This window comes from Haliotis asinina, chromosome 5 (assembly GCF_037392515.1).
Source record: "Haliotis asinina isolate JCU_RB_2024 chromosome 5, JCU_Hal_asi_v2, whole genome shotgun sequence".
Lineage (NCBI taxonomy): Eukaryota > Metazoa > Mollusca > Gastropoda > Lepetellida > Haliotidae > Haliotis > Haliotis asinina.
Window position 1 is genome coordinate 5327104 of NC_090284.1, and position 24305 is coordinate 5351408.

The 24305-nt window shown below is 41.8% G+C and overlaps 1 protein-coding gene across 1 annotated transcript in view; it reads left to right on the plus strand.

Moving 5' to 3' along the window:
- Positions 1-24305, plus strand: part of LOC137284780 (bone morphogenetic protein 3-like) — a 45232-nt gene that overhangs the window by 15426 nt on the left and 5501 nt on the right. The window contains exon 2 of the mRNA XM_067816759.1: positions 18401-19383. Coding sequence (XP_067672860.1) covers positions 18401-19383 — 983 coding nt within the window. The remainder of the gene's footprint in view (positions 1-18400; positions 19384-24305) is intronic.

Here is a 24305-nt window from a genome sequence, read left to right on the forward strand (position 1 = left end):
CGCCCTGTGACAATAGGTGTTATTCAGCCGAAGCTCTAATGTCACTTTGTTAAAAAATGTCGAGGTCACCAGGAGCTTTTTATAGCCGGTCGAAAAATAATTCAGAACAGATGCTGTCTCGGCATAATTTCAGGAAAGAAAGACAACTGTTTCTGTAAATTCCTGACTATTCATATAGAAAAAATAACGGAACTGTCGGCCAAAATCAAAACGATTATCTCTACAGTTAGCATAAAATGTTGTTAAAAAATCCCTGTGCGAAGGTGAAACACATATTTTATTAAGATTCGTGAGCTATAGTTTAAGAATAAAACACGGAATGTACGAAACGTTTTATTTCAATGTCCAAGGGTTCAGGGAACAAGGAAACATTAATTGTCACGTTATAAGCCAACTAACGTCGACATCGTGACGTCAGCTGCGCCGGAGCGATCATAAGTGCTCAATGTGTCGCGGTTTTCATCCCCGAGCCAGGCGTGCATCAGTCAGACGTTGACCCGGAATGGCTGTCAGTTAGCTGCACTAAAACACGTGCATGTGATAATAGGGCACGTGACGTGTTCAAATTGAAATGGATAAGACCTATTAAGAAGGTATCTTTGAAATCCTGCTGTGTTTTAGATAACGCCGACTATATTTCAGTTGGGAAAATTGACGGTTGAACGTTAGCTGTGTCATGTTATAAACGTCCTTGTCAGTCCAGCCAGCTTAAATCGACTTGTATATCGCTGTAGTAATACAAGGCACAGCGTACGGCTAATTCACTTCATTATTTTAGATATTGTAAGCTGATCTAGCTAAACAACATCTAGCTGTAGTCAGTTATTATCGCGGACTAGATGCTATCTAATGTACCAGGTGACATGGACACCTGCAGTTCAACAATCAGTAGGGGTAGGGACAGTTCCGGGACATCTACACATCTACGGTCAAACCATCAGTCCTGTAGCTGGACAATGTGTAACCTACACACTTGATTCTGAATTCTTCACGGTACAGTTTTGACTCTCATACTTTAATACTGAAAGGTATGCAAAGTTGTCACTTTCATCGATCGTTCATCATGAGCCTTCACGTCCCGCTCAGCGTTGGATGGTGGACCATGTTACAATTGTATCTACTACATGAGAGAATGATGCTTTATCCGTTATTCTGAGGAATGTAACATTTCAATCCATGGCGTTGACTATCATGTGGAAGTGTTCTTCAAGAATCTTTACTCTTGTCCGCCCCGCAGTCCCTGGATACTGGATCCGCGCTGGTCTACCATTATCCAGAGATCGTGCCTTGTGTATATGTATATTTTACGCCAGTGGTATAATTTCGACGTTTTTGTCAAGAGTATCCGTCCACTTGACGATCTAGCTTTGTGAGCTGCCTACTTGTGAAAATGTAAATCTAGATAGACGGTGTTTCTGTATGTCGATACAGTGTAGCTACAGGCGCTAGCACGTCGCCGTCAAAACGGTCTGCGTTCTGAATATACTGCCGAACGTTTTTCTCTTAAAGAAAGTTTATTTTCATATGTAGTATAGAGTTAAACGCTTTTTAGAATGGGACAACCAGTGGTTCACAAGATGAAGCCGAGGGGAGGTGACGGATTCTCCGCTTTTTGTTGTGCCACTATCTCCCGCCAAATGTTGTCTGCGCAATCGATGGCGGAAGGGTATTTTTTTGAGGAACTAATACATTTCCATTTTGCAATAACACCACCATCACCCTCTCGCAGTTCAGTAAGAACGTGTTACGCTGGCAATACCTGGTTTAATACGCTTTGGAAGACGGTGGAGAGCTCGTTTAGAAACGTTTAAACTTCGTTCAGCTGAGACGATGAAAGTCAGTAGCTCAATAACTCACTGGCACCTCATCGCCAATCTTCATTGATTTTACAGGTTGCCTGTCACCGTTACGGTCCATTTTATATGAAAACACATGTCTGAAACGACTAGAAATTAATCCAACTGCAACACCGAACATTATGAATTTATACAAGAAACAAAAACATATGTTCATATACTATTTTTTTTATTTTTAGATGAAAGCAAAATATAATACGAGGTTCAATTAAGTTCAGCTAGAATCGTGCCATATTGTGTATACCATCGGAAGAAAGTTAATTAAAGTTGTGTTGAGAGTAGCCAGTAGCAAAAGCACTATGGAACCGAAGCTTGTTGAAGGAATCCCGGTTCCTCGTTCAGCTAGATTACTCGTTCTGGTTCCCCACACATCAGTAGCGACTACTTTGTAACAAGATATTGACACGTTTCCACGTCTTCGATAATTGTATACGCCAAGCGGGTATCATCTACGGGAAAGCAGTAAGTCAGTAATTAGTAGCAGGCCCAGTCTGAAGGAAGAGATCCTGTAATAGATCTATATTATAAAAAGATACGACAAGACTGTGCTGCTTAATTACTGAAAAGGTAAATGATTCTATCCACGCTGGGTCAGAGCCTACCTGCATCTTTGATGTCATCTCGTCATTGTCCGTGATTTCCGTGAGATACTCTCATCCCAGCTACCTCTACATCCGCCTGTCTTTGATACCCCAGTCTCCCATCATAGCATCCTCGGACGACTAATTACCTCGCTGATTGACTGTATTGTATGCTTGAAGCCTTTATACACGGAGGAGCCTCCCATCAAAGGTTCAGCCATCGAGACGTTACAGCCTATATTGTATGTATGTACAAGATACATTCAACAACGTAAACTCTTTCATGAGGTTGGCTCGGTAGTTACCTCCCTTCGTGTCCCATTTAAGTAGACTTGTGCTCAGCGTGGTGAGTTAGTGAGTAGACATTATTTTAACAGCAGCATTACATTAAACGGTCGTGTATTACAGAACATCAAGTCGAACTACAGGTGCGGCAATGGGTACCCTATTTGTTTCTGGTGTCGCTCAAGTCATATTGCTGGATGATGGTTTGGGGCGGCGTAAAACAATACTCACTCGGACGTATGGCCATACATAGTGAGAATCAAACTCTTTCCCACTTCGTGACACGTGACTGCACTATCCACTCGGCCACCTCATGTCTTTGCATAGCAGCGGTTTTTATTCAAAGTTCACAAAATGACACCATTAAGCCTGAACATTAGGGTAATATGAGCATCGAACCCGTACCAACATCGTTAGGAATGACGAATTTGTGGTTGTCCCAAACCCATCTATATAAGGCATACTCATCTGGTATCGTCACGCGTGGCGGCGAACGTTATTCCCAGCAAGCGCTACACAATGGTTTCATGCACAATAACGTACTGCGAGGACACACACGATGGAAGCTTTGTAAACATATTAAACATACCCCAAAGTGTTCACTATACTGGCGTATACCTGTTAATTACAGAAAAGCTGGGATGTGTGCTCATCATTGCGTTGATACGGCTCCCCTGTCGTGGTATAACAGTGGACGGTGAGGGCCAACACGCTGGCCGTGACTCTCCGATAGACAAATATACCCAAGGAGGAGCCAGTGGTGGGCGTGTGGGCCAGGAACCATTCAGTGCACGCTTTGAAGACAACAGCACTATGGTACAAGCCAGTTCAGCGTTCACCGGGCAAACAAGATGGCCAGTGACATACAAAGAAGGCCTGTAGGTCATAGCCTAGCAAACCCACCATTTGTTGGTCCTCTTAATATAAATACTGTTATTTCGGACTTCAAATACCGGGAACTGGGTTTTTGGGTCTGAACGTCAACCTGTGTTGAACGAACGGAGTTGTTCGGTGTAGGCGTGTTGTGTAAATGTGAGGTCCGGTGAATCTGTGTACTGACAAAGGATGATAATTAATGAGACAGTATTCATGGCGAGTGATCTTCAGAAGGATCAAGGGATTTGTGTATTGCGGTGTTAGTACATGATGAGGTAGATTATTGCCAAGGTTCTGACCGTGCCGTTATACTACTTTTGAAATGGAACATGGTCATAGATATCTTTATAGTAAATTAGGTGAATTTACTGTATGTAATGTTACTGATCAGGGAGGTGGCGCTATTGATTAACAGCTCTTTTCATGTTGTTTTCTGACTCTTGAGATGCTCATCAATGGAGTAGGCGAACACCCCACAAAATCTGGGCCGATTTTCTCCCTCTCTCTCCTATGAACCCTGTTTATCCACACAGCCGTTTTGAATATACCTTGGACCCAATTTACCCACTAAACCCGTTTCAACTCTACGTTGAATCCTATTTAACCAGAGTTCATTTCATTTCAACTCTACCTAAGACCTTTAACTACAGACCCGTTTTAGTTCTTCCTTAAATCCCAATTAATAACGGAACCCGTTGTACTTCTATCTTGGACCCTGATTACCCATAGAGCCTTTTTCAACTCTACATCGGACCCTATTTTACCAGAGAGCCTGTGTCGACGCTACCACTAAACCTTCTTTGCCCTCAGAGCTCGTGTCAGCTCCTCCGTGATACCCCGCCTATCCGAGGAGCCTCTCTCCGGCTCTAGTATACACCCCATCCCACCCCAACGCGCCTGGACAGGTGTAACTGTGTTACTACTATATTTGTATTCCGCGTCGTGTCCTCTCGAGGTCGTCAGCTAAGCTGGAGCTAAGTGCTCGGATCAATTTAATTCATAAATCATATTGATTTACATTGGCAGATAACAATATAAAATCAATTAGGGTGCTCCAAGGAAGGGTCGCCATTGTAATTTGCCCTCACAGTGATACGGGTATCCAGGTTTGTAAACATGTTCCGGTGATAGGTGGGCACAGTTAGGTTGGCACCGGGGTATATCGGATGTGTCGTTCTAGAATCGAATAGTACAGTTTTGTCATTTGGACGATACGTCAGATATGAATCTTTGTCACGTTTGGATTAAATATCTTTTCTAAAACATTTCGTACATTCTTTCTCTATATGATTTGCTGAAGTAACCGTTTGTGCTTTATGACGTCAAACATAACATCTTCAAGAATATTGTTCACGAATAAAATCAGATGATGGTGTGTACATTTTCCAAATATTACACAGAGCTGGGTTACATTTACCAAACACTGCACATGGCTAGATTACATTTACCAAACATTGCACCTAGACAGATTACATTTACCAAACACTGCACATGACTAGATTACATTTACCAAACACTGCACCTAATTTGATTACATTTACCAAACATTGCACCTAACTTGGTTACATTTACCAAACTTTTCACCTAGACAGATTACTTGTACCAAACACTGCACATGGCTAGATTACATTTACCCAATACTGCACATGGCTAGACTACATTTACCCAACACTGCACATGGCTAGATTACAAGTACCAAACACTGCACATGGCTAGATTACGAGTACCAAACACTGCACATGGCTAGATTACATTAACCAAACATTGCACCTAATTTGGTTATATTTAAAAACATTGCACCTAGACAGATTACATTTACCAAACGGTGAACATGTTTAGGTTACATGAGCCAAACATTGCTCCTAGATATATCTTTAAAAACGTGCATACTTTGCCCTATGTGCTGCCCCAATCAAGCCAAACTCAACACACAGCCCCCATGCTGAAACTTGACGCGCTTATAGAAGTGGGATATCTTCAATTTCAATTCCAATATCATTTTATGGTACCATTGTCTCCTATGGCACTCAAACTACTTAACCATAATTGGGGTTATCCTTAGCTGGTTTGATAAAAGCGTTTTCGTGGCAGTCCTAAAACATTTTAAATTGCCATTAAATTTTTCATTAGCTCTCGACAGAATATTCGTCATCGACCAAACACTGTCTGCAAGACAACACTTGGACACGACTGTGGCAACAGCTGTACTTGACATCATTGACTGTTCCCAACATGAGGTACACAATACACGAATTGTGACGTAAACTGAACTAGCAAGGAACCTCCAACTAGCTTCGTCTCATAAACCCCAACTAAACACCGCAACAGCTGAGACAAGACACTCTGTAAAGAGTCGCCGTCTTTGATAGCGGTTAATGTACAGCAGAAGGACTGCTTCTATCGTCTGAATCTCTTAACAGTCTCCTGGCTACCCCGCGTCCTGCTCACCTCCCCCCTCCCGCTCAGGGTCCAGTGTTTGCTGTCCCCTGACCACGCTGTGTCGTGGCGAGTATTAAAGTCTCCTATCTAAGCCAGGAAGACCCAAGGGAGAGTCCTGGCGCCTGAGGAGGGTTAAGCCCCCAAAGTTTATAGCTTTGTTGTCCGTCTCACAATGACCACTTGAAAAAGCGTATTTACTGGCAGCGACTGTCCGCTCGAACCTGGCAGCGGGGACTAACAGTCTCGCCACAGTAAACACAAGATAAGCCCCACCTCTTGCCTCGCATCTAGTGGCGGCCATACACAAGGCAGATTAAAAGGGTCCTACCGTAAAATTAGAGTAAATATTATGTTTGAAGGGCAGACTCATTAAGTAGTTTGGTGATTCAGGCAGTCGCCATTTGCTTGTGAGATTGTTCCTAGCCGCCTACCCCAAACAGTGAAGATCCAGGCACATTCTGGCGTCCGGTAATGTGGAACTGGAGGTGGAATGATGGGCTGGGTTGAGAAACACCCACACGTCCCAATCATATCTTATATTTTGGCGACATTAGCAGCCAAGATTTGCTTCTCAGTGAGAGTGTCTCTACCTCTCATCCAGCTGTCTGTTCCACCGTCTGCGCTACAACCGAACCGTCGTTAAAGGTGCTACCATAACCGTACTCTGAATGGAGGTTTCCATGTTGGTCAGACTGTACATGAAATCAGGTATCTCCCACTCGACCCAAATTTGCCTAAATTGTCCCAGGAATGGATTATGTAGTGGAGCGTCGCGACAACCGCTGGTGATTAGCTACTATAGTTGTTAGTATACTATCATCAAGTGGTATGTAATCACGTGATTCATCAGCGCCTGTACTTGTGAGGTAGAACCATTGGAGCCATTTTCTGGCACCATGCTGACAGATTAAACAACACGTATTAACATGGGTTATTGAGATGGTGTTATTCAGCCCCGACCCCCACCACAAGTACAGACTACTCCTTCAACCACGGTCACCCTATGAGTCGTTACACTTGGAAGCATTCTTCATACCAGCAAAGTAAAATTTCATATCACCGAAAAGCCGTTCACCCGTGTAAGTGCCGCTGTAATGCTTTAATTGGCTCTGTGTTCGATTAGATAATAGAGATTGAATCATTTGAAGCCAGACTCGACTTTGAGTCGGTATCGGTTTGGAAAGAACTGATGTGAGGAGATTATGCTGGACCCAGTTTGGTCTAAATATTGTGTACCGGTGTACTCTGATAGGCGCCACCTACCGGCTATATATTGTCTTCTTCTGGAAACAAATAGGTCCCCCGTACAGATAACCGCTCAGTAATAGTAATTACCGCAAACACTAATGTAGTGTTTATACCAACAATTACTAAGTGGCCGGTGTATAACGAGCTGTAATGGCTAGCAAGACAACATGGTGTTGTACTGTTTAGGACCTTCCCGGAAGTCAACACCCTCACTTGTTGCCAATTTGTTCTCTATCACGAATGTTATTATCGGATGTGACATTGTGTTTAACAATACAGGTTCCACGAAATGATTCATTTGGGGATGTTTATTAATATTCTGTGTGGAGGGGCTGTGAAAAAACAAATGATCTGTTTCCATAAACCTTGGACAATCGAAAAGAAAAGGTCATTATCTGTTTTGCGTTACCTTTCAGAGAAATATGGCTCAAAATACTGAAGATGGGGATGTGGAGTGGTGGGGGTGAAATGTTGTTTTCATTCACTCACGGGAGTTTATCAGTTTATCATTCCAAGAACAAGTATATAATCACAACTCCGTTGTAGGCAGGTTTCATTGAATAATGTATGTTTAAAGTTTTATCCGTAGAGCGTAGCCGGAAGTTCAATGATAACGAAATAACGTCCCCGAGAGAGTTAGACATATTTAAACACAGTATATCACCGAAACTATTTGGCGAAGACGTTTCCTGTGTGGTCGTGGCTTTCTTTGATGTGATCCCAAGTGTAACCGATTCCAACAAAAGCAAGTGTATGAAATATGGCCGTCAGGTCGCAGTCTTGTGGTATACCGCCATGGCGTCAATACCATGATGGCGAGGAGTGATAACGTAATGCGGACAAATCGGCCCAGTGTTCGCCATTTTGCTACATCCACATCCGGGCTTTATGAGGTTTTACAGCAGCGCTCGACATAAAGCTCATCTTTATTGCACTCTGGGAATGTGAAGACTCTCGCGTCACTCTCGCGAGAGTAAACGATAAACACATCGCGGGGATGTAGGACTGTGTCCATATGGGAAACATACGCATCGTCAAGGGTCACCTGGGTATGGAGGGTGTCCGGCATAAACATACTGCAACAAGCCTCATATAGGTCAGGGTGTGTTGTCAGGGCGATTAACAGTTTATTAGTGTGTTGTCTATATCCTGGTCTCACAGACATATCTTTTTCATGTTTCTTTTTGTGTGGACAATGGCTGTTAAGAACAGTGACGTTAGGATTCTTCAAACTCATTTTAGCAGTTGGTGTGGTAGTACAAGACAAATCTTGTGGATAACGACTTCTTGGTGTATTTTGCACAGCGTTTCTGGGCTACTTCTTGCCCCTTCGTCAGGTGGATAAGATTATCCACCCAGAAAAGTCACGAAAACTAAACCAAAAAGTTGTTGTCCATAAGGATTGTCTTGTATAAGTGACGTTAAGAACGTTTGAAGGTGAAGATTGAAGGTGAAAAAGAAACAACTGAACGCAGTCTGTACACTGTCTGTACTGTCAGTGTGGGCACAAACAGATTTATTACAGATGCAGCTTAAGTGCATGTTTAGAAGTTTAAAGTGCGACATATTTTAATAGTATTGTCTTATATAGGTTGTGTGACCCTTTAATAATGCCGCTGAGTATATAGTGAGGAATTCATGCCGAGACACCGAAAAATGGGGCGTATCCTAAGTTAAAATTTGATATCATTTTGTTATGTGTAGCATCATGATCAATGGTCCATGTCGGGTTACTTTTACCTTACCACCTGATCCACACTGGTCGCTACTAGCTGTAAGATGAAGGAGTGGTCAACCCGGGTCGTAGAGAGCCACGGAGGCCTCGTCTAACACGTTATATCTGGGATAACGCTCGGTCAACAACGTAAACGTTCATGCTTGTTTGAAGGTGCTTCATTCTGACAATGCCAGTTCGACTCCAGGATGGAACCCAGCACTAGACGTAACATAGAAATGGCGACGCAATATATAACACGTAATATGTATGACCACTTTGTATTCAGAGCCTAGTGATCAGGGTTACAAGATGTGGAGCTGTCAAGCTACCATTTTGTTGTGGCGCTGAAGGAGCCGCTGGTTGTGGCGGTACACGTCATTTTAAAGCCTTGGCTGGCAGCACTATAAACATGTGGGATCACTTTGAGAATATATTCTGTTGTGTCGAACGTATGGCTTTCTTGCAGCAAATGCGCGGTTTCCTCTATCCACTCTTTCTTCTTTTAATTTTGGTAGAATCGAAACTCAGATAACTGGAAGTATTTATATTGACCTCTTCGAACTTCACGGTAGTGTTTGACACTAGTTCATAGTGACTGAAGCACCACTGTGAAACTCAAACAAAACCTGGCAGCCCACATATCGAAATGCATTGTTAGTACATGTTCTTTCTTTCAGCTTTGAGATTGGTACACAGTATGGCTTCTGACAAACGACAGTTTATTTCCGAATCATTGACTAAATTACATGGACCTGGAATCCACTCGTACCTCTGACATTACAATCCCCTAGTAAACCTGTTCACTGGACAGCGTCCTCAATCAAGAACGCTTTACATTTAACCTAAAAAGCGCTGCACTGTTTAGTATCTGGCGCACAGAGCTATGAACGACATAATTATGACACCTATCAACAATCTAGAATGACGTAAACACACAAAACATAATAATTGTGCAACATTTCCGCATTGCCGGGGTATGAGTGTCCCCGTTTTATTGCCAGGTAACACGAATGGAATCGTGTGGTTACTCATCAACCCTATAACTCCCCAAAGATCTTCAGATAGCATGGGAGAGATACATCTTTCCAAACAACTTCTTTCCACCAACCACATAAAGCAAGCGCTTATCAAGGGATGTCAGTTCACATGTGTGCACACGCCCTCCCAATGTGGAAATCAGAGCGGCACTTGACGCTGTTCTTTAGGGACTATTACAGGAGATTCTTAGCCATGTTATGTTGTATAAGTAAAGGCATAAAGGTCAGGCGCTTATTTGTAGAAACTATTAAATGCTTGTCTGCAGATTTGGCTCCTGACCCGCCAAGCATTTCAGCCTGTTCGCACAGCGATCTTCAGGGACCAAGTTAGCAACCGCAGCTCCTCCCTGTCACTGCCACTAGCCTTGCGTCAAGTCTGCACTAAATACTATAGTAATGGTGAATAGTAATTCTATCCTAAAAATCTGCATATCTAGAGTAGGAGGTAGTTGAGGTTGCCAGTCTAACCAGGGACACCCTTTTCAGATTGTTTATGTACTCTTGTGTTTAAGATATAAACTGGTAATCATTTTCTTTAAGACTTGTAAAGTCTACATAGCCACCTGCACTGGCTAAACAGACGGAACACCGAAAATATTTAGTGATATTACTATGTTTGTCAGTGGCGTGTCATAGGCGTGTTTGATCGGTACAAGGATACGCTGATTCCTTGCCCCTCTACAAACTGTCTACCACTGCTAACTGACGTATAGAAAAAAAGAGATTAAAGGCGCCTTCCGAGTTATTTCCGACAGTGACATGCAATATATTTTACATACAATACATATACACTTGACAGCTGAACTATTGATGTGTAACTATGTGCACGTAGTGCATGGCGGTGAAATACCAAACAATGGACTCAGTATGTTAATCAGTCCCACGCACCCGTGTGAATAGTAAACATGGAACAAATACATATTGATTCCAATCTCATGCTTTTTGTCTCAGGACTACTATTTTAGACTGAAGCGATAGTGCCTCAGTGAAATGCCGCAGTTCTAGAGATCACATTGTGGTGCAGATCCCAGAGAGTAGCCGTCATGGCCACTGACTGTGCGGACATTTCAGTGGTGTGGAACGACCAGTTTTCGACATCATGGAGTGGACACGTCTGTTATACTGAACCCAGTTCTATACTGCGACTATGGTTAATCTCGCGAAATAGTTAATCTCGTTGTGCGTGTAATGAACGTCACCATGCATGCATGTTCGGCATTAAACTGTAACGATTCCTTCCTTCTCGCTAGTTCCGTATAACCGGGTTAGAATTAGTCATCAGCAAGTCATGCTTGTCGTAAGAGGCGACTAACGGGGGCGGGTTCACAGGCTTGCTAACCTTGTTGACACGTGTCATCATATCCCAGTTCCGTAAATAGATGATCATTCTGTTGAAAACTGGGTTGTCTTTACAGTCTCGATTATTTATATCAGACATACACTGCCGCTGGAATATGGTGTCGCGTAAAATTAAACTCAGTCTCTGACTCACTCACACACTCCCTATAACACTATATTGACCCGCGTTGACTCCTAGAATTCTCCTGTCTCCCTTGAACTCCTGAATCTTCTATGTATTCTTAGGACCATACAATTCTCTAGATCGCTCTAGACCCCCTTTTTCGTTCCATCATGTTCCCCATCGTGTATCCGTCCGCTGGTGCCTCTGTGGTCCCAGCTCTTGTTTCCCCCTTGGTCCGGAATGCCGTGGTTCCTTCTGGTCCTTCTGGTCCCAGGACATCATTCATACAGGCAGCAGCCACAATCCACTCGTTGAACCTGGCAGGCGTCAAAGTACACGTGGTCAAAATTGGCGACAACTGTGTCAAGAGAGTTGTTTAAAGCACATTCTGGGGCCTGGTTCTGATTTCCACTAGAGGGTACCATCAAACGGTGTCGTTGCTAGCCGTCTGGAGATGTTTAGATCTGCCACAGCGACGGTGGTGAAATGGAAGAACTATCACGGCCTTGGTCAGTCCTGGGGCTCACACCAATACCGCCAATCTTGAGTCAACATGTTCACATCTAAATGAAAGTAATATGTGGACGCGAAAACAAAGGCAGGCATGTGGCGGAAAATGAAAATTTAGTTAGTTGCAGATAGGGTGACTTTGTCCAGGAACGAGCTTTGAATTTCATGTCTATTATATTCTCCTGTCAAATATGGTTGTCGTCCAGAACTTTACATGCAAAATAGCATTGTGTACAGGGCCTTGAATCTGGCACGGTTGTCTCCCTGCTGTGCCCGACATGTATCACGACGTGTATCCTCGTTGTCCAGTGTGTACGTTCCGACTAGTCTGAAATGAACATACTTTCTCCTCCCACCCCTACAAAATGTTCAAAGCAAAGTAAAATAAAATATAATGAAAAGAAACGCGAAGAACATCTTCCTTTTCAAAAAGTGAATGTAGACTTGCCACATTTTCTAGACTTACGTGGGCTTTCTTGGATATACTGGCTTCAGGGTCTGAATGACAGACTTCGCATTGCCTTGCATCACGGTTGTACAGAATGCAAAGCCCTTGTCCTTTAAAGAGACAAGTCTAGATAAGAGGTGTCAAAGGACATCAATCTTTTTCAGAAATTATCCTTGAAACTATTAAGTATTACCTTAGAGACATGCAGGTCTACACGGTATGAAACGAGTTATAAAGACATGTAGTGCCATTATTATAAATACCAAACTGAGGGTGGATACCAATCTTGTGTCGTGGGTGAAAAAGTAGGATTTGTCTTGAAGAGATGACCACCACTGATCTCAATAGCAAAGAGCCAGATAGTTACAATTGATCCTTTCGTGATCATCAAACATTTTCTAAAAAGAATCGTGCAGATAAAAAAGTAGAATTATCTCTTGTATTTCTTGATAATTCGCCCTCCTGCCTTGTTTAAAACACGTACATTTTAATAAAGAAATTATATTCATCTTTGTCATTTATGTAAAATGAACATAATTTAGCAAAAAGAAAATATGTATATATGATGAAATGGAGCTCTGAGACTTTCTTCATTTCCAGAAGCTAAGGAAATCTAGACTTGCCACATTTTTTAGACTTGCATGGGCTTTCTTGGATATATTTGGTTCAGGGTTTGTACAACAGACTAGCATTTATGCGAAAAAATTCAGATGAAGTTTAGCAGCTCTCGTGATGCCAATTAGCTCAAAGGTTTGTAATCAAGTTGAATCCAGGATTTGAAGTCACAACTAGTATATGCAAGAAGATAACACTGCTCGTAAACACTTCGCTTTGGAGCTTGTTTCCCACCAGTGTCAGATCTCTGCAGGAAAATATTTGGTTTGTGTCCAAAACAGCAAAGAAATGGTGATTTTCGGTATATACATATATATATATTCGTGTTAGGTAAACGGATGATCTACTTTGTGAGGATGTCAGGAGCACACGACATAACCCTGTGACCTTATTACCGCTAAGTGCTGTTCCCCTGTAACGCGGAGGGATATCTTGATTATTGAAGACGTGCACCAATGTGTAGGTGTGGGACATGCCTGTTTCGAGATGAACACGCATCCATCACATAACACACGTGTTACAGCCGATGTTGTGAGGTCACGATGTCGTTGAACGATGTAATTGCTACATCCTCGCCGTAATGTTGACGTACGCAAGACGTACTGCTTTAACATTACATACACGTAAAGACCAATGTAACAGGAGATCCCTAATGATCCATTTCTAGACCAACAACACAGCATCTCTAGTCAATTATATCTTTAAACTGTTTGGCCGTCCATCTGGTTGCATTGCTATCGGTGAAACAATGCGGATGTTTAGGCTACGTTTGATGGCATTATCCCACCAGACACATCACTTCATCTACATCTACACAGTGATAACAAATGTATACATTCTTGCTATACTCTACCTTTTCCGTCGCTCCAGTATAGATTCAGAATAAGGCAGTAGGCGGTGGGAGGATCATCCACGATTGTTGTACCTGGCGCTGGAGTACAGAACCACACCACGTGCATTTCCTGGTGCGATTTTTATTATATGTCATCGTTCGTTTCCGGAGATTTAAACGAAATATAGACATTCCACTAACCCAGGCCATTTGGTGTGAATCGCACTGATCGAGGGGGGCATTCAGATAGCGAATAGATGGTGTTCAGTTATTGTGGATCAGCAAACCGTGATTGCTCGTGATTAGATTGTGTACCAGTAAACTTTCTTTATCTCTAAAACTACCGGTATATGCACCTGCCGGACTGTCATGTGTAAATAAGGTGTCTTATAGCGTGGCGTCGAAATGAACCACCTAGAAAGTATCACGATACAAATATTGAAGCCGAACCTTAGAAGACGTAATTTGACGGTTCATGGACACCATTTCGCAATCGAGTTTCACATTTCACAAGATACAAGTTACAACAACTCGAGATCTAAATGGATTACTTGTGTAAATGTGTACACCAATATGACTTTATTGGTTTAACTGAAACATGGGAGGTAACCACTCCCATAAGCATTCCAGGGTTTTTTATACCATCAGCAGACTTAGAAGGAATGCCATGAACTGTGACAGAGGAGGAATAGCCTTCCTCTGCAAGGACAGACTTAGACATGTCGTTAGACTAGAATCAAATAGTGTTTTTTTCCCTTATGGATAAGAATTGATAGGCAGTTGTTTAATTCTAAAAGTGATATCTATATGGGCATTATTTATATTCCTCCTGAGGGATCATCCTTTTGGAATAAATACAAAAAATGACCCTTTTGAATGTATTCTAACAGAAATTACAAAATACTCTAACCTAGGTCATCAAATGATAGGTGGTGACTTTAATGCCCGCACAGGGTGTAAAGATGAATGCGTAGATAGTAGTAACCTTGTTCATTTACCTGATCTTCCCACAGACATAGCCTCCAGCGTTCAAAGGCCTAGACAACGTAGGGACACAAAGATAAATAATCATGGAAAATGTCTGCTTGACCTAGCTACCTCATGCAAATTAGTCATTTTAAATGGGCGAAGTGTCGGGGATAGACTTGGAAATTTTACTTGTCACACCTATAATGGCCATAGTGCTGTGGACTATACACTAGTATCTGATTACATATACGCACAGGTTTCCAACTTCAACATTAAGCCCCTTAATTGGATAGCAGACCACTGCCAGCTTTCACTTAAACTATACAAGAATAGATCTACACTACCATCACAACCAAGTTCGAACAACAAACAGGAAAACAATAAGATGTTCTCTAAGCCTCCTAAAAAAGAAAATGGCATAGTGACAGTGATCAGGTTTTAGCTATGTCCCTATCAAATCCAAATATACAAAACCTCCTTACAGCTTTCATGTCATCACCGCCTCCAACAACACCTCGGGAATGTGATAAACACCTATCTAACTTTTCACACATTTTGAAACTGACAAGTACAAACTGTGCTAAAGCAGTTAACTACAAAATTCAACCTAAAAATACCTGGTATGATAAAGAATGCAAAGAGGGTAAGGAGAATATGGAGGCATATTATGCCACCTTTGCTAAAACCTCCAGTGATCTTGACAAACAATTCGCACTTTCAGCCAAAAACTGCTACAAAAGAACAATCAGGAGAAAACGTCGCAATTACAAAACAGATCAACTACGCAAACTCGAATCGTTATCGCAGTCAGATCCACGTAAATTTTGGAAACATATAGGTCAATTACAAACGTACTCTGGTGTTTCTCCGCAAACACACAACTGGGCATACAGAGCAGAACTTGGGTACCCCCTATTATTCAAAGTAATTAAATCCATTGTTCAATTTTACAGACATATTTTACAATCTCCAAATACCATTTTGAAACATGCTTTCAATGAGTCAATAAAAATTGCCAAACACAAAATTGGATGGTACTATAAACTTAGTTGCCTCCTAGAAGTGTACCATCAACGAAACTAACCTAACCTCTTCCTCCGTCCTCAAGGACCTCCAGCTGAAATTTACTGACATGTTCCATTCCTCTGTTCAAGATAAACCAAATTCACTAAATTCAAGGAACAAACTTAGAACATATAGAAAATTTAAATCAAAAATCAAATTTAAACCATACCTTGAACATTGCAAAATAAAAAAACCCCACCGTGTCCACTTTACAAAGTTAAGACTGAGTGATCATAGGCTACAAATTGAACTAGGTAGGAGAACAAGACCACCAACACCTCTGGAAGACCGTCTCTGTAGTCAATGCTCAGTCCTTGAAGATGAAGAGCACCACTTCATGTATTGCTCGAAATATTCGGATGTAAGGTGCCACTTATTTAAGTCACTTTCGACTCAAAATAATAAATTGAAAAGTCTTTCTACAACAGAAAAATTTAACCTCATGTTTAGAAATGATCAACCTAGTAGTATAGAAATAATTTGTTACTATGTATATAATTTCAAACTAATATAGAACACTTCTTGATCACCCTAGGCCATTGTTATATACATTATACCGTATTTGTTTTCTTGTGTCTCACTATGTACCCGACATATGTAGCATATAGCCTCTAACTAGTATGATCACCTATGTATATTTATATAACATTGTATCTTTATGTTCATATTTGTAGTGTACAGAATATTGCCACTGATCCTTAATACAACGTCATGCAATAAAATATCTTATATTATATTATCTTATCTAATGAGGAAAACATTGGTAAATGACGGGAAGCCAGGTCGTGAAGTTGATGTGCGCTAGAACATAAATCCCGGAAATCGAGAGCTAGAAATTAAACGTAAAAGGGAAATCGAGGTCTAGAAGTTGATACAAGAGTGTGAGTAACATTTCCCATTAATGTTCCGGAAAACGGCCCAGATGACTTAAAGATTACATATATCGCACATGATAGTTGTTAGGCACTGTTGTGTATGTGCTGAACTTGTACAAGTCTCCGAAGCAACTGACGTTCATTTCTTGATTATAATACTGTATAAGACCAAACTGTCCCTCGAAACGACTGGTGTCTTTGTACTGCCCGCTCATGTAGACGTCCCTATCATAAAGACAGAAATACAATACATCCACAGACATATAATTCAGTTCTTCCTTGGTGCAAGTCTAGGCATGTGGTCGTGTTTAATTACCAACGCCTTAATGACAACGCTGCGTGTTTTATACCATCTGCAACATTTCCAAAAACAATTACACCACAGACTTTGATGCACCTACTCGGGGTACAGATGTCATCTATCAAATGTTTATATATAAGCAGATGAGAAAACTCGACAAATTACGAGAAGATTAATGGGAAAGATTATTTTTGGCATCACCAAAGAGGGCCTCGAGAAAACATCCATGTGGCCTTGTAGAACATATATATTTATGGCAAGATAATGGTTGCATATGTCAGCGAACGCGGTCACAAGGTTTCAGTAATTCTGATAGATGATTTAATGGCCAAAGGGAGAGTTGATGAAATAAAATGACTCTCTTCAAGGGAACAGAGGTGTAATAGTATATTTAAGGTGCTGGAATCTTTCCTAGAAAAATAACCTGGCCCGTGTAAAGCTAAAAAAATCTCACTTTGCTCACGGTGAAGACAAAAAATAAATTGCCAGATGAAAAAGAAATTCTCCTGTTTAAGAGCTCTCTCTTAACGCCAACCCTCCCCAAGGTTGAATTATCGGCCCATAATCGTTTGACAGGATTTTACCTCTTCTTGCAGATGAAATCTTAGCAGCTTTAGTTCACAACGGAAAACGTGCAGATTGGAAAACTAATGGTTCTGATCTTAATCAAGTTCTGATTACCTGCGCTCAATATGAAAATGGCGAACTTCCGTTTCCGGTGGTAGTAAACATTGTGTACCGACACGATTGGTGTTGCTCCAGCAAATGTTGGCCGTCTTCTCCTACCAGCAACAGAAGGAGACCCTCACGTGCACCGTGTCATCTCCAAACATTAGTCTTCACCGTCCTGCAAAACTCGCACTATGTTATCAGACATTTTCAGCGCTTTTCAGTCCTCTCCGATAAAATAAGATACGACATTTTGGGATTATTTATAATGATGTGAGTTTGCGTGTTGAGCGTGCGTTTAGCCACCTGCTGAGATTTAGAGATAGGAAAGTTTCACATGAAAATTTGACCCAGTCGTATGAATAATATCTTTAGAAAACGTAGTTATCGTGTTTCCCTCTCCATTTGTGGAGCATTACACTGGCAGATCAGTATAAGACGGGCAAGTAACACTGACAAGCAGGTTTTTTTCACCGTGATTGCATCTGAATATAACCATAGAAAAAAAATTATACACCATTTTAAGTCCTTTGAACCGAATACCGTTTCAAATACTTTACATTCTAAATGAATCCATCTGTTCACTGCAGCTTTAACAGTCTTTTTGTGTTTCAGGTGAAGTGAATGACGAGGCCATGTTCATCTTTAACTTATCATCAATTGCACCAACAGAAAAAGTTTTGAGTGCAGAAGTGCATTTATATAAAAGAAGGTCGAAACCTTGGCACAAAAAGACAGATGTTGATGTGCATATATATGAAATAGCTCCACATTATTTAAGCCAAAATGGCAAAATAACAATGAGAAACTCAGCATATGGCTGGCAGTCGTATGACGTTACGGACGCTGTGCTTAGTTGCTTAGCAGCAAGGCGGCCACGCCCTCATCTTTTTGCCCTAAGTTTCAAAACAGAAAAATCAAACGGTAAAGAGAGGACAGTTGCATTAAAAAGATTTGTTCGGCATCATTCTATGCCGTTTCTTATTGTGTATTCGAATGAAACACGGAGCATTAATCTGGACCAGTTGGATAAACTTGCAGAGTCACTTAAACACAGGGAGAACCAGAGGCACAGCGTGATACATTCTACAGCTGCCCCAGGTAACAGGTCTCCGCTTTTGGATTCATTGTCTGGAACCGGAATACCGAGCCAGGATTCTGCAGTCCGAGCCAAGAGGTCCATCTTCAACAACGAGATCCCGGAGGACGCGGTCGATTACAACCGTTTCCACAACAAGTTTAACATTCCACAAACACACCCTGGTATACTGCAGGCTAGGAAGGAGACACACACGAAGCTGACAGACAATCAGCTAATCCCTTACCCCTCCGAGAAGCGCAAAAAGCGGAAGAGGAAACACAGAAGGCGCAACCGGAAGAAGAACAAGAAGTCCAATAAGCGGCGTTTGAAGCTTCCCGAAGAATGGGAGGATTACCATGACAACAAAGCCAGCACCGACAACAACCCCAGTAATGTGTGTAGTAAACGAAAACTAATTGTGGATTTCGCCGATATCGGTTGGGGAGAGTGGATTATTTCCCCCAAATCCTTTGAAGCTCACTACTGTGCCGGTACCTGCCCCTTCCCTCTGACAAAGGTACGTTACTAGATTAACCTTTCACATTGTTTTTACATCTCACCACCGCCATAAGCAATCAGAATATGATAGGCACGACAGGAAAATGTGAGGGGTTCTATCATTTGGTCATTGTGTGTAAATATTTCTTGGCCAGTATGTACTACAGCCTTTAAGCATGTATCAGAAGATCATATGGTATGTATAATATGACGCCTGTTGGTTGCCTCCAGACAAGACGGTTTCTGTATGAATTCAGAACTAGTTTCAGTTGAAAGGGCGGGCGTTGAACTTGAAAGTGTATCTCGACATGGGAGGCCCTCTGGTTAAAGGTGCCTCTGATCCGTTCTCCATGGAACTATGCGTCCAATCGATTAACAAGGATCCGCTGGCTGCTTCGGAGCCTACCTTAGGTCTCATTATTATCCTTGATCTGTGAGCATGATACTCGTGGACATGAGATTCCTCCCATATATAACGGTCTTGTCGTATAATATGTCGAACGCTATTTTTAAATTGGTAGAAGACAAAACTTTAAACTTTATTTCGAAAGTTTTGACCTTGATACGGGTATTGGTACTAATGACGTGAGATACTGGTCCATTATAAACATATCTGTGAAGATGCACGTCTTTATGTAATACAAGGTTGTGGTGAAAGCCGTATCAAACTGGAAACAGAAGTTTAATCTTTTAAAAACCGTACCCGTGATCTATAAGTAGAGAAGAGTAGAGTCTGATCTGTGATTAAGGTGCAGATCAAAGTCTTACCTGTGATCAAAAGTTCCATTAAAATATTGATCTGTAAAGTAGATCCATATGAAAGCATTAATTGTGTTCGACGTACATACCAAAGTTTGATCTGTGTGGTCTGTTTTGATAAAAAAAACAAACAAACTTGCCCGTGACCTAGATCCATGTAGTGACTGGTTGACTAGTAAATTGAAGTTTACGTGCAGCATGTGTAGGTTCCGATGTTGGACTTTTGACAGAACCGGGGAACTTTTAGATGAGAACAACAGTGCACGCCCTATCTGCAAATGTGCCTCCTGCAAATGACAATACCCTTTACGCAATGCACCTCTGTATGCGAAAGACCGTTGTCGCACCTATATGCAAGCCTTTGATGGTAAATTGCAAACACTTGTGGTGGCACCATTTTCTTATTGTTTTTGGAACAGGGGGATGCTCCGCCGACTGCTATTGTCGTAAACTTATTTCTGGCTGTAGTGTACTTGTGGTGGGTAGCGCAGAAGTCTACATTAATCTTAGCAGAGTGAGCTCACATAGAGAAACACACTTGGTTGAAGTTGCGGTGTCTGTCGAAACTTTAAACTAAGGAGCGTTGCCCATTGACTGATACTTGATTGCATCTCAAGGAATGGTCGTGATGGTCAGGGAATGGCGCACGATGGCGTGTATGTGAGTGTGTTGGGAGTTACACCGCTTCGAACAATATTTTGTCCAATGTGTGTTCGCTTAACGAGGCAAAAGGTCTGAAGTTATAAAGACGGTGACCAAGCAGGTTTGGACGAAGCGACAGGGGTATGCTGCATTGTTAACTGTTTTAGATATTGATGTCGCTTCAAGATAGTCCTCCAGTCATGCATGAAGGTAGGAGGACTTACTGTAACACGTGTCCTAAATCCTGTCTCTTGTCAGCAGGATTCAACAGGATCGAGCCGAGAAACCGTCGTGTCAAACTCAGTCACTACAATTTCTGGTCTCCGGTTCCCAGTCCTATTATATATCGCTTTCCAATCGGTTCTCAGTGCTATACTATATTGGTTCCCAACCCAAACTATATCGGTTCCCAGCCCAAACAGGTCCTAAGATCAACACTATATCCATTCCTAGCCCCATACGCCATTCTGACAGTGCTGACAAATAGCAGTTTGGGAGTTAATAGGCGTATTAGAATGTTATGTATAAGCGTAATTAAGAACATTCGATAGGCAATGGCAAAAGGTTGCAGATTACAGTGTTCTTCAAGCAAGGCAATTAGGGGGATGCACCGGTGCTTGTTTTGATTAAGACCAGCTTATTGTAAGTAGCTGTCATGCAGGAGTTTAATGGACTCTGACTTCTTGAATTAAAAGCTGTCTGCTTCTGTCAGGGTAATGAAGGGCGCATAGAGGCACACTAAAGAAGCACTGCCTTCAAGAGGACGCTTGCTTAATATTTCCCGTATTTGACTTCGCTGCGTCGATTCGAAAAGTGTGTTAGTTTATACTTGTAATGTAAATGTTGTGAATGAGTCAAAAAGGATTTTTAAACACAGCCGAAACTTCACCCAGGACGTCTCCTTTGCGCAGGGAAGGGATTATCACGCTAAGAATGCGTCTGTGACACGCACTGACAAGGCGTTTTAGCAATTATTGTTGTTCATAGAAATCTCTCAGGCACAAAATTTCAATTATTTGCGATCCTAAACTAGATGAGCGCTCATATGATATTCACTGCTAAACGGATCTCACACACCAATTGGAATTGCGGGAATTTCATTACACGACGTTTAGACATGACTGGCTCAGTGGAGACCACTTCAAATTGCACGGAGCTCTCTCATCAGTAATGTGTCTTAATATTTAAACATCGAATCCATGCGTCAGCGCCCATAGCCCGAGATCAGGACGGCGTTCAACTCTGCCTCGTTGGTTTGTCGAGTCAGTGCAATATTTCATCACATATCGTGAGTCAATCCCATATTGGTAAGATTAACACAACATGTATCATCGGCACATTCACATTGTGTTAAATTTGTTCATGACTGCCAGTGACAAAGGAGATCAGACATTGGAAATAAGGAGATGGTTGGTGAGTGTTGGGCCCAGTGGGTAGTGCACCTGCTTCTGGGTTCAATTCAGGCGTTTCTCGTGTGAGGTATTGTGTCCGTGGTGAAAGCTTAGCTGCAGCCTTCAGATACTGTCAATGGGATTATATATACAGTGGGAGATAGAAAGGATTATACATGTGAGAAAGTGAACGGCGATATAGGATTATAATACTAGCAGTACTACACGCGTGACTATCGGCAACAATATATTACATGTATGACAAGGTTAAGAATTAAATCATCCATACTTTGGAGTCGGTTTAAGGGAGTATGAAAGTAAGATTGTGGGAGCGGTTTTAAAGAATGATACATTAAGAAATAGGCTAATTCAGAAAGGATCGTGTGCTTTTTTTTGATCGTGTGAACTTTTGTCAGTTACAGTGCCAAAAGGTCATGATTGTCCAGTTAGATAGGTGGATTATTTAAGCAATAGCTATTAAGGATTACGAATATAAGCATTTGAAGGTGAAGGTGTGTCCTCAAGAACGTAAGTGTGATACAGTTTATTTATGTAGTCCAGACGTTAGCTTGAGCACACGCAGGCTTATTTACCCACGACACGGGAGGAGAAAATGATAGAATGACTATCTAGTAAGACAGTGAAAACGACAAACGTATACTTTCTCCTGTATACGCAGGCGTCACAATGTGATAACACACTGCAGGAAGCTGTCCCAGAAAGCTGATCGATTCTCCTGTATATGCAGGCGTCACAATGTGATAACACACTGCAGGAAGCTGTCCCAGAAAGCTGATCGATTCTCCTGTATATGCAGGCGTCACAATGTGATAACACACTGCAGGAAGCTGTCCCAGAAAGCTGATCGATTCTCCTGTATATGCAGGCGTCACAATGTGATAACACACTGCAGGAAGCTGTCCCAGAAAGCTGATCGACAGCAAAGTGTAGCCATCTAAGATTTCCGAAACAACACGATCTGCACGAGTAAAAGAACGAGTACAAGCTAGCCGGGATTACACCATGATTGGAGAGAAGTGAGGGAGGAGGATATAGGGGGAGGGGGGACAGAGGGGGAGGGAGGAGGCACGCGCTGAGGAATGCCGGTCTGGACATACACGGGATGCTTCAGTCTGCTGGGTCGGACACGGGAGGCCACGAGAAACATAAAAGTGACCGACAGTCATTTTTAAGAATATTGGGGAGCCACACTGTCGCCAAGTTCTCCGATCATGGCTGTGGTTGTAGTCTGTAGATAACTCACTGTGCTGGCTTGTTAGCAGACTTGAAGCAAGTCTCTCAGATGAAAATATTTCTCGGATGAGACTAATTGTGAAAGTGCCTTTATGATATATAATGACAAGGCGATGAGAAACTCATTATATGACCAAACCTGCTGTAATCTCGCCAGTGAATATGGACTTGTTGAGATTACTGGAAGTATCTGATTCAGTATGCGGCTTATCGTTCTATTCATTCCTATCAGTCCGCACCTTGATAATCATCTTGCTAGAGATTTCAACGTGGATCAGTCACAGATACACAATGTAGTGGGATCTGAATTAGACTAACAACTAGTGACTGAAATAAACTAGTCTACAGGAAAACACAGTTCAAAGTAAATAAGTAACATATAATGAAAAGGAGCCCTGAAACATTCTTGATTTTCAGAAGCTGTGGAAATCTCCACTTGCATGGGCCTTCTTGGATATACTTACCTCGGGGTCTGCATGGCAGCTTACATTAAAAAACAGTCGTTATGATGAAGCAGCCTGACATTAAGACATTGATATGTTTTATCCCTATGGACAGACAAGATATGTTGTAAAAGAATAGAACTGTGTTTTCCTTATGTCAGGTAAGTGTGATGTCAGATCCTTTTGTCTTTCTAAAAATAGTCTATATTGTCATCAATGTGAGACTAATTGTACAATTAGTGTTTCAACGTTATCGTGGCACAGGAGAATTCGATGTTTAATTTGGTTGTAGCTACATCCTATTTCACATCACAGCATCAGTAAAGATTCAGGATAGTCACTGACTGAATATTTAGGTTTATGGGGAAACTATTTTCTACCTCTTGTCGCATAACCTCATGCCATAAAACGTTGGTGTTTGGTTACTCCAAAAGGGGCGGTTAACGGGTAGG